The sequence below is a fragment of the Colias philodice genome, chromosome 28 (genome assembly GCF_061535455.1).
Source record: "Colias philodice isolate Cphi_HAF_F1 chromosome 28, ilColPhil1 Martin Lab GWU primary, whole genome shotgun sequence".
NCBI lineage: Eukaryota > Metazoa > Arthropoda > Insecta > Lepidoptera > Pieridae > Colias > Colias philodice.
The window spans coordinates 5309074-5321742 of NC_143113.1; the positions used below are offsets into that span (position 1 = coordinate 5309074).

A 12669-nucleotide genomic window follows, 5' to 3' on the forward strand; every position below is an offset into this window, starting at 1 on the left:
GGCTTATGACGTATTAGTGTTTGTACTGATAAGCCCTTAATGGCATAAATGGGAAGATAATGCACTATCTAATATTATCTCTAAGTAAATAACGAGTTGATGTGAAAATGTTTGCGGGTAATTCAAAATTATTGTTATTTGTCATTAATGTTTAGTGTAATTATGTGTATGGGTTATAATAGAGATATTTTTTAATAAATTTTATATTAGGTACCGTTACCGTTACATTTATCAAAATGTATTAAACATAAATTTTATGTGTATGAAAAAATTTAAAATTAGCCAGATCTGAAAAAGGCAATTAAAAAGCTTTTCTTCTCCTATTTGTAGATATCTTTTCCGAACCAATCGTGAATGTATGAGATAATTTGATTAGAACAAGCTTTCCGCCCCCGGGTTCGCCCGCGTTTTCAAAGAAAATCCGCATAGTTCCCGTACCCGTGGGATTTCCGGGATAAAACCTATCCTATGTGTTAATACAAGTTACCCCCTATATGTGTGCTTAATTTCATTGTAATCGGTTCAGTAGTATTTGCGTGAAAGAGTAACAAATACACACATACACATCCTCACAAACTTTCGCATTTATAATATTAGTAGGAAGTAGGATAGGATAGTAGGCTTATACCCGGCGCGGCCTAAGATGATCCCTATGACAGTTCGTCTTAGTGATTGCTCGTATGATGGATCGTGTCGATACTTTACTATTTTATAGGCTACTAGCGACCCGCCCCGGCTTCGCACGGGTGCAATGCTAATACTAAATACACTACAGAAAAACTGTGAACGTTGTATATAAAAACATAGCGGCCCGCTCCGGCTTCGCACGGGTATCATCATCATCATCACTACATAGTATAAAACAAAGTCGCTTTCTCTGTCCCTATATGTCCCTTTGTATGCTTAAATCTTTAAAACTACGCAACGGATTTTGATGCGGTTTTTTTTAATAGATAGAGTGATTCAAGAGGAAGGTTTTAGTATATAATTTAGTTAGTATATAGTTTAGGTTTTAGACAAAGCGGGCGAAGCCGCGGGCCGTAAGCTAGTAAAATATATAGCCGGGCGGCCGGCCGGTACCGCCGCAAACGCTACGTCCCGCAATTTTTAAATCTGTAATATCTTCGAAAATATTCACATCATACGGTGTAAAGGGCCATATATTAGATCTATATTAAATGAACAATGTATTCAAGGTATTTAATTGGTTAAGGATTAATGCTGTATTGGTTAAAATCGCTTCGAAAATTAGCCATTATTTTGTCGTAAAAAGTAAATGACAAAAAAAGTTATTGTGGGTTATCCATAAGAGATAGACATATACCATCGCGGACTTTTCTGTAGACCTTTTCAATGTGTATAATACTTAGTACATTATTTTGATAAAACTCGTAGGGTTCAGCCTGCGTTTGCAATGTAAGCGGAAAAAATGTAATTTTTTACGACATCACATTAGAAACCTCAAAAATAACAGTACTTTTCCACTATTTAATGGATGTTTTTATACATATAAACCTTCCTCTTGAATCACTCTATCTATTAAAAAAAATCGCATCAAAATCCGTTGCGTAGTTTCAAAGATTTAAGCGTACAAAGGGACATAGGGAAATAGGGACAGAGAAAGCGACTTTGTTTTATACTATGTAGTGATAGTGAAGGCGTGGTTTGCATTCAGCCACGTCGGTAAACATGTTTTTACAAATATTATAAAATGAATTTTTAACGTCTATTATGTAAACGAAACGGTAAGTAAAACGAAAGTTTTCCAAAACATAAAAATGCACCATATCATTTTCTCGTAATCTTTAACCCGTTTAACACAGTGTATATTATTTTATCATGAAAATGGAATCCCCCATTTAATTTTTCTAAAAAACTTATATTATCATAGGTAAGTAAATTAACGCGAACGGTAATTAATTAATTAATTATGCTGCGATCTTCTGTTCCATTCAATAGAGAATGAACTATAGCTTAAGCATGGAAAAAATGTGAACTCGTTTCCATTATCGAAATTTGTTTATCGATACTTACCACACTAGTCGATAAATGCCAACGATGTAAGTTTTGAAGGACGTAAACGTAAAGTCAGATTGATATAATTTCTCGTAAATGTTAAGAGTTGTTATAATTCCAACGGAATATCATTGTAATGGCATAAAGCTACGTAAAAATTAATAAATGCCATTTTTAGACGCCTCCAATACGTTTCTAATTTAATGGTGACGCCATTACAAGTTTGTCTCTTGAGAATAACTGTCAGTGTCATAGGGATCATCTTAGGCCGCGCCGGGTATAGTAGGATGAATTTTTTCAATTTCGTGCAGTATTTTTAAAACGTATTTATATACATTTAAAAGAAAACTTTCTCATAACACAGGACATGTAACGAAAATTCAATAAACCTTTGTCCCATGAACTTTACAGATACATCCCAAATATTTAACCCTCGTCACCCTATAATAGTAATATGGTTGAAATATGGTTTGGGCCGAAAATGTTTGAATTTATATATTTTTTCGTATTTTTATGGATGTTTTTAAAAGCTGAAGAATGGATTTGACTTCATTAATTATTGTTAAAACATTTTTAGTTCTAGGGCTAGTGATTATACGGATATAATGAAGATTATAGGTAGCCTATGTTTAGAAATTAAAAACTTTAACGAATTTTAAACGCGATTTATTCATTACTACTCCGCTCCTATTGGTCTTAGTGATGATATATGTACCTATTGCCTAAATAGCCTTCCTTAATAAGTGTTAGATAACAACTAAAAAATTTTCCAAATCGGACCAGTAGTTTCTGAGATTAGGGCGTTCAAACAAACAAACTCTTCAGCTTTATAATAATTAGAAAAGTATTTCGATATTAGCAACATTCCTACTAGATTATTTGATTACTTAAGCTAAGTTGAAAGGAAGAGATAACTTACCTAGAACTTACAGGTTTCCTAAGTTATCAGTTGTGTTCCGGGATATTGTAACTTAACACTTATACTTAGAAGATAGAGATAAAGCGTTTGTTATTATTCAATTTAATGTAAACTAGCTAGTCGTCCCGGTATCGTTCTACGAAATAAAAGAAATGGGAATAAAACATAATTAGTGTTTAATGTCTATGTACAATAAAATATATATATTCTGCGAAACTTTTCAACCAAAAGTGCATAATTTATACAGCAGTTTTATCCATATAACCGCTGTATAAATTATGCACTTTTGTTCAAAAAGCTTGTTTATTTTATGTACAATATGATTGGACGTTTGAAATTTAAATAAATAAATACGTATTGGGTGTAACATTAGCTTAGTACCTAATTGAAGTTTAAGTGGAGAAACATAAGTGTTAAATAATTATTTACTCAAAGCCAGATATAGGTACATTCTGATAATATACATATTATGATAATATACAGTTACATATTTTGTAAAATTAAATTGTAATACTGAAATGATTTAAAAGAGCAACTATGGAGTTTCTTTCCGGTTCTTCTCCATAGATACTGCTTTCCGAATCGGTGGTAAATGTTAAAAATATGTAAAAATATGACGTTTCAAAAGTGCTTCTCGAAGAAGTCTTATTGAATAAATAAATGTTTGAGTTTCTAATACTACAGAACATTTAGAACAATCCCACTACAAAACTGCCCCATACCCCAGGGACACACCACACAATGACGTCATATTTCAAACAAATAATTTGCAATACGAAGCTAGTTTAATCTCTATTCGTCCCACTTTCCGCCCCCAGTGGGGTATGGGGCAATTAATCAATATTTGATACCGTTAGAATAGAAAATCTAATCGTATAAGCTCATAAATAGACTAACTAGCTTTCCGCCCGCGGCTTCGCCCACGTTTGCAAAGAAAATTCTCGTGGGAATGAAATGTTTCAATGCGGTAAAAAGTAGTCTATGTTATTCTCTAGCTTAACTATCTATAGACACAAAAATCATAACATATAATCGCTCCGTTGTGACGCGAAAGGAAGACAGACAAACACTTTCGCATTTATAATATAGATAGATAGATAATAATTGCACGCCTCATAAGCGAAGCGTTGAGGTGGGTACTACTGTCGCTTCGCGCAAAACATCTGATTTTTCAAACTTAAAATGTCTTTATGTATCATACATTGCACTTGTAAGATAATACATACACACACATATTAAGAAAAAACACTATTTATAACGTTCATGATATTTTTGATGTCATTTTTGTTATTTAAACTAGTTAAAAAACAGTTTAAAAAAGTTCTGTCTTGGACGTCCGTGTGTCTGTATGTGCGGATCCTTTTTCTTGTTAACACGATAGCGACCGAAATACTTTACTAATCGAGTCTTTTTTTTTCTCTTACGCTTGAGTATGCTCAGGAATAGAATTATAGAACCCTTTCATTTTTCAGGGTCTGATTCGATGTGGTTTAATTGTTATTAAATAAACAAAAATAATAATTAATAAATATTTATTAAAAAAAAATTATGAGGCGTGCACTTTTGGATTTTCCAAATTATTCTTTATTGCACACACACAAGATTTACATAAAACACAGAAAAGGACAAACAGATGCAAGTATGTACAAATGGCAAAAAAATGGCAAATGGTAAAAGCAAAGATAGTTCGGGTATATTAACGGAAAAAGCCAGGGCGTGTCTTCTATATGTAATCTATACCTACTAATAAGTAATATTCTAAAGCGAAGAATTTGTTTTTTTGAATATCTTATCTCAGAATGGCTTATCTCAGAAGCCAAGGGTCCGATTTGAAAAATTATTTCACTGTTAGATAGTCCATTTATCATGAAGGCTATGGGCTATATATCATCACGCTAAGACCAACAGGAGCGGAGCACTGCGGGTAAAACCACGAGGCACAGCTAGTTACATAATAAATAAGGTTGGATTTCAATTTATCAAAGTTTCCGAAATTGTCCCATTTAACCTCTCTACCTTTTAAACTTTTTAATTGGAGAATAAAAAAACTTGAAAATTAGTACGCCAGCATAATTGAATAGTTAATTAAATTTCAATAAACCCTTTTACATGTGAAATTATTTTAATTAAGTACTTTTAAATGAAAATCAATGTTAAATGTGTGGTATATAAAATTAGCTAACGCCCGCGGCTATATGCAGGTGAGCCCGTGGGAGATCGTCCTTCACCGATCTGATAACCAGATGAGACGTATTTTTTATCAAATATTTTTATAAACAAACTAGCGGTCCGCCCCGGCTTCGCTCGTGGTACATATGAAAAATAGTTGTTGGCCGATTCTCAGACTTACCCGATATGCACAGAAAATTTCATGAGAATCGGTCCACCCGTTTCGGAGGAGTATGCAGACTAACATTGTGACACGAGAATTTTATATATAAGACTAGCGGTCCGCCCCGGCTTCGCCCGTGGTACATATGAAAAATAGATGTTGGCCGATTCTCAGACTTACCCGATATGCACAGAAAATTTCATGAGAATCGGTCCACCCGTTTCGGAGGAGTATGCAGACTAACATTGTGACACGAGAATTTTATATATAAGATTATATGCCTATAATTGCTTGCCTATCGAAAAGTGGTCATGGCAATTTTTAATTAAATTAACTTTTATCGATTTTTTTTCATCCCCTTCATACTTTTGATAACCAAATGTTTATTTGACTGATAGTTTTTGATACACAGAATATGTACATTTCAGTGTATAACTACCTGACAAGCAGGTGTAAACAGTTAAGCCAAAATAGGTAAAATAGGTGAGGATGAAACTTTTCAGGAATATAGGTTATGCACATCAGAATAACACATGGGTTACAGAGTTACAGAAATACATGATTTATTTCGTATCTATTTTTAAGTTATGTATTTATTTTACCTAATCATAAGAATTATTATCAGTAATTTTAATTACAATATTAATTAAAGGAATAGGCTATATACATATATAATTTGTTTGATTCTCTCGCGTGGGATAGCGATATACACGCGAGCGGAGCGAGAAAAATATAATTATTAAAACAACTTACCCCATCAGGATTCTGTTTTCTAACATCGCAAAGCTCGTTGAGTACATCTTGAAGTTTTCTGTTTGAATCTGTAACAAAATAATTAATCTATTCATTGTTTAAATCACTACATAGTATAAAACAAAGTCGCTTTCTCTGTCCCTATGTTAGTTTGTATGCATCTTTCAAACTACGCAACGGATTTTGATGCGGTTTTTTTTAATAGATAGAGTGATTCAAGAGGAAGGTTTTAGTATATAATTTATTAGGTTTTAGACAAATCGGGCGAAGCCGCGGGCGGTAAGCTAGTAAAAAATAAGTTGAGTTCCAAGCATAGCCTTGACATCATTATTTTCATCTTTATTGCTAATATTACAAACATTTAAACATTTTTTGATTTATAATTATTTTAAAATATTATTATTGAATTGGTTGGTAGTGGCCCTGCCTTCCAAGCCAGAGGTCGTGGGTTCGATTCCCACTCGGGGCAAATATTTGTGTGATGAACGTAGAAGATTGCTCTGTGTCTGGGTGTTAATTATCTATATAAGTATTTATTTAAAATTATATATGTATGTTAATCAGCCATCTGGTTTCCATAACACAAGCGGAAGCTTAGTATGGGATCAGATCTTGCCTTGTGTGAAAATTGTCCTGAAATATTTATTTATTTATTTAAAATAATTAATCTCTAAGTCAAACAGAATTATTTCAACACAGAAAGTTACATTACTCCTGTATATTTTATAATTTGTTTAATTTTAACCCGAACAAAACCAGGGTATCAAACTACTATATAACCTTTACGCAATCTATTTCCAGAACCAATACAATCAAGTTCCCAATATCCCTAATTGCTTTTTATTGTCCTTAAGGCTGCAGTCTAGCAAAATTGCGTTTTCAACAAGTTATTTGACAATTTTTTCCCGGCTAATGAAATGATAAACTGAATTTTTTTTCTTGTTTATCAATTAGTGTTATATACGCAATGCGCGTGAATTTTTTCACATTTATAAAGTTACTTTATGTTACCTTAATCAGGCCTTCAAGATAAGTCTCTTTCCCCCAAAGACATTTCGAGCTAAGTTTGTGCACTCACTACGTTGCAACCGATTACAATTTACACAATCTGATCAGCACATTATTATCCTTATATAGTCGTTATTAAAAACTGCTGAATATAATTGCCGAAAAACTTATGATTTTCTTAATTAGAACGTTATAAATTCATTAAATTTCCCATTTTTTGCCTTACAAAATCTATTGATAAATACTGCTAAAAGTTATTTTTTCCATTAATTTATTCGAGTTGGTTGAAGACCAATGAGTATTAATCCTTTAAAAAATTTTTTATTTGAATTTTGATAATTCTTTAAATATTAAAATATATTTAAAATACTTAGGAAAAATCCTAGCGAATTTCTTTAGTCGCGCTCCTTGGGCCGGAGCGTTCTGACGTGTGCTCTACGCTCGATTTTCCTTCATACTGAAGTGAAAGTTGCTCTACTTCATTAAATTTAATATTTTTGTTAATTGATTATTTTTATCTTAGTTTTGTGCAAATATTCGTATTTTTTAACATTTGATTTCGATATGGAAAATAAACGAAAAAAATACGCGTGTAACTACTAGAAAAAAAATTATCTTCGAACATAAAGTTAATGAAACCAAATAGATTGCAAAGGTGATTGGGAACAATTTCTTTATTTTACGGGGTGTCAGTAAAGGGATGTATATTTCTTTAAAACTAAAGTAAGCTCATAAATGTTCTTATAATATAATTTTTTTGAAGTTCCAAAAATGTTTATTTTTCGTTTGAGAAATACGAAATATAATATAAACTTGTATTGAAAACTTGAACTTCCCAAGTTCATCCGGGGAAATCCCCATACGGGGAAAATGATTTGTTTACTCCAAAATTGATCCGAGGTGTTTTAATTTTTTCTTCTAGTCATTTTCAACGTAGCGGCATGTTGTTTGATTATTAATTTTGTAACTTAAATACAGGATGTTGGTTTTATATTCTGATCTTACAGACGCGCTGACAAATTTAGTCCGCCATTTCTTTATTTTAAATGTATTATTTTACTTTTACTTTTTTTACTTTCAATAAAGATTTATTTATGATTTATTTATGATTTCTAGTTTAGTCTACCAACTCTAAGTACCAATATTAAAACGAATGGATTATCAAAACTCAGATGTAATGGAAGATCACAATAACATAGAAAATTCAGTGGGTGTTGAGAACTAAACAAACAGAAGTAACAGAGACGCGAAGAATAAAAAAAGAGGACGAAAACGATAATTCGTTGATGCTTTCCCTTTTCGACGTATTGTTAGGGTACATCACCAATCTGCAAAAAACAAAACTGATGATTCCCAATTGCTGATTAAAAATGAAAAACAAATAATCGACAACAGTGGTGAAAATTTGCTGATCACAATGAAACATCCTTCAGTGGTAGCAGATTTACTCATTTAAAATGTATCGGTGAACAGCGTAAAGGAGAGGAGGACAGGAAAACATTATGAATGTGGATGGTGGATTGTATACAGGGTGTAATCGATAAGTATGTGCAGGCGATTATGACGTTATTATTGCAGGTATCAAAAAACTTAAAACTGATATCGAAATTACTTTACCTAATGAGCAAAATGACAATAATAACTTTTTAAAAGTATAACGAGAAATATCTAAAAAATTTACTTTATACACTCCCATATCAAAAAGGGAAAATGGGACTAGTAGAAGTTAAATGTCTAATTCCGGCAAAAGACATGAATGCGGAAGATGCGGTTAAAAAAAATTTAATATTTGAAATACAATGCAAAAAATAACACTTTTGTCATAGATAAGAATCATGACTATTTTTTCCAAATTCAGGGACAACTAAACGTTGCAGAAGCAGAAGTCTGCTTATTTGCTGTTTGGACTGGAGTGAATCATTCGTTAAAAATAGAATATATAAAAAAGTATGTAACGTTTAGGCAAAATAAAATGATGGACCATTATCAAGATTTTACATAAATTGCCTACTGTCAGAATTGATTGATTCGAGACTTCAGCATTCGATGCCATCAAGGACCCATCCTATATCATTCAAGCGATTGAAAAAAAAGAGATAAATCCAGTGCAACCGATAAAGCATCAGAATGCTAGCAAAAGATTTATTAGGTTTATAAATATAAATCTATATATTATACATAATATAATAAATCTGTAGTGTAGAAGACGCGAAGACTGACATCCGCGCGGACGGAGTCGCGGGCGGAAGCTAGTCAGAAATAAATATCTTTTGTTTTCATTTGCGTATTTTTCTATTTTATAATTTTTTAACACAAACATTACATTTCTTTTATTATATACAAAATTTGTTTATCCGTTTTATTAGTTAAACTGAACAACTTTCACTAAGAAACTTAGGTCGAAAAAAATGTATAGAGTTATGCATTTTGTATGGAAAGCTTATTTTTTTTTATATTTCGTCCAAATTTCTTTGTAAAAGTTGATCAGTTATATAAAACTGAAGTTGAAGATATCAATAGAAAGTATTCGCAAATCTTGTGTACTGATAAAAAAAATCACCCGGTGTAATTTTCACGAAAATTGTTTCAAATTGTCATTTTTGGTACTTATTACGAATATTAAATTATACGAATGATTTAATTTTTAAAAATTAAGTGGAGCAACTTTCCCTTAGTACATTTTGTATTATTTACATATAGGATGACAGGATGCATTTGTTTGCACTACTAGACCAAGCCCTTAATTCCGCACATGTTGTTTTTATCCAATACTAATTGTATTAATTTGATTATTTTTAAGCTATTACTAGGGCATGCACCCGGGTTTACCCGGTTCCGAAAAACCCGGGTAAACCCGGGTTTTTTGATGATTTTTAGAACCGGGTCTGAATAATATGAAACCCGGTTCTCCCGGTTCCGACCAAAATATTAAAATACAAAGTATTATTTATATTTTGCTGCATTATTTTAACAAATTTATTCTATCTGGCAACGTCAGACTCATGTGCATCGCGAATTTTCGTGCCACGCCTCAATCTTGGCTCTATATAACCTAACTATAACCTTAGATGCTATAGGTTTCCTACGGTTGTATTTATTATTATTATTATGAGCCATGGCTGTCCCACTGCTGAGCAAAGGCCTCTCTTCCCATAATCCATTTCTCCCTATTTTGAGCAATTTTGCTCCTATCTGCTAAATGGGAATCAAGCTCGTCCCGCCATCTTGTTCTGGGCCTGCCATGCAGCCTTTTGTCCTTGTTGGGGATGCACAAAGTGGTAATTTTTGCCCACAACTCCTCCGACATTCGGCAAACATGGCCAGCCCAGTTCCATTTCAGCTCAGCAGCTTTATGAGCTACATCGATTATCTGTGTTTTTGAGCGCAGTATCTCATTTTGGACGCGATCCGTAAGTTTTACGCCCAAAATACTGCGCTCCATCTATCTTTGCCAAACCCCAAGTGCGAACTTTTGGCGATCAGTCAATGACCAAGTCTGTACACCGTAGGTGAGGATGGGTAAGATGCACATGTCCATGTGTCTTCGCTTTAGTGAAAGAGGGATCTTTCCTTTCATCAGCTCTTTCATCGACCAAAAGCTTCTCCAAGCGTTCTCAATACGTTTACGAATTTCTTTATCCTGTCTTGCTTGGAAAGAAACGATTTGGCCAAGATAGGTATACTCATCGACATATGCAACTGACCCACCCTCGACAATGATGGTGGTTTTGGTGCTCTTAGTTTTGGTCATGTTCATCGTAAGTCCAACCCCTAAGGCTTGCATCGCTCAAGTCTTCGAGCATCGTTTGCAACTCTGTAATGTAGACCAAAAAAAAATTTGGCTTCGAAAATGACAAAAATATAATAAAGGCTACAGAAATATTTTTATTAGATTTGTCGTGAATTTGAAAAGTTGTTGATTTTACTGTTTCACATAATGGTCCAGCCATGTTTTTGTTTTTGGTTTTAAGCCGAAATTTATATCGAATACTCAAGTCTACGGTCCCTTGATGCTGTGAAGAAGTCAAACTCACAAGCCAACGCATTAAAAGATACAGCCGTAAATGCTGAAACTTTTCACAAATTTCGATATTTACATGGAACTCAAAACCTACAGGGTACTTCTCATGAACACAGAGCCTTGAAATTTGGTAAAAGTAACGTCTTATAACACAGATAAAGGAAAAATTGCTAGAAACATAAATTTTTACATTATGAAAAAAATAGGTTTGTTCGGAGCCCTCGGAGTGCGAGTCCGACTCGCACTTGGCCGGTTTTTTTGTTTACAGTTTGCAGTTGATGAATAAGTTTTAAGTTTATATGTGATATTATGATAACAAAGTACTTTTATAAGACTGATTAATAAAGATAAGTATTGAAATTTTGTTTCTTTATTAAATTAATAAAATAAGGCACAAGCCGCGTAAAATAAAAGGCCCATCAGGTACTTTTACATTTACTTTTGTTTTATTTCGTATTTTTTTCCGAATAAAAGAACCGGGTAACCCGGTTCTACCCGGTTCTGAGCTCGATTTGGAACCGGGTTTCAAAATCTTGGAACCGGACTCGGTTCTGCATGCCCTAGCTATTACATAGCTTCTATCGCGGGCCTTGAGCGCGGGGACCGAATCGAGAAATTCCGTAACGAAAAAACCACACGCTCCCCACTCCGACGGACACGGAGGTGTGGCTTGAAGGCTTGCTATGCAATAGCTTTACCGCGGCAGTCCCCGAGTGCCACACGTCTTTTTATTTGTTTATTTTAGTTGTTAATTGATTTTTTAATTAACTAGCTTTTCACTTATCATGATATTTTAACAAATCAATTTAGTAACTAAGTAAATATAGTTTGAGAAATAACAAAAGAGCGTGACAGAAGTGAAACTTCTTTGGCAATATTCAAAGACACCAAAATCGTCGCCTTTCTTGATGACGTGATGGTATTGCTATAACGCGACCATGAAATTTTACTCTCAACGCACCCAAAGAAGATTCACTTAAAAAAAAAAGACGGGTTGCACTGGGGGAGTGCCGGCAGGTTTGATATTTTGGAATGGTATCCGTCTTACGCTTTTTCGATCAGGTCACGTGTCCTGACGCGAGTTTAAGATTTTATACCCATTACAGAAAAAGTGCTCAACGCTGCTAAAGAAGTTTTCACTTCAAAAAACTAAATAAGTATAAAAAATATTAATCTTATAGGTAATACTTACAAGAAGTAAGTTCTTGAAGTTGCTGGAACTCGGCTGGCGACAACTTATCCCATTGGAACACGCTGCCTGCTTCGTTCGGCATGACCTGTAACCAAAACACTTATGATATTGACTAGTTTGTCGCTGCGACTATTGGTGGGAAGATTTTTTGTGATTTTTTCAGAAAAAAATATTTTTTTATGTAAATCTAATTATTAAGACTAATATCAAGACTAGTTGCTCGCTGCGTCACGGGGTGGTAAAATTTTTTGTCATTTTTTGTATATTTTTTAAGTTGTTATGGTAATTCAAGTGGACGCAAATGCAAAGCAAACATTAGTACTTATTGTATCTAGACTATTTGATCGCTGCGTCTTGGGGTCGTAAGAGTTTTTGTGATTTTTTGTATTTTTTTGTAATTGTTATGGTAAGTGGAGACAAAAACAAAT

General features: G+C 33.5%; 1 protein-coding gene and 1 long non-coding RNA gene across 2 annotated transcripts in view; one reads left to right on the top strand and one right to left on the bottom strand.

Annotated features, from left to right (window-relative positions):
* The window catches only part of Dgk (diacyl glycerol kinase 1), a 78838-nt gene that overhangs the window by 36179 nt on the left and 29990 nt on the right, over positions 1 to 12669 (bottom strand). Inside the window, exons 2-3 of the mRNA XM_089712166.1 lie at positions 12242 to 12326; positions 6021 to 6088 (exon numbers count right to left, since the gene is read on the bottom strand). Coding sequence (XP_089568292.1) covers positions 6021 to 6088; positions 12242 to 12323 — 150 coding nt within the window. The 5' untranslated portion in view covers positions 12324 to 12326. The remainder of the gene's footprint in view (positions 1 to 6020; positions 6089 to 12241; positions 12327 to 12669) is intronic.
* Positions 1 to 12669, top strand: part of LOC149476383 (uncharacterized) — a 145841-nt gene that overhangs the window by 20489 nt on the left and 112683 nt on the right. The gene's annotated exons all lie outside the window — the stretch shown is intronic.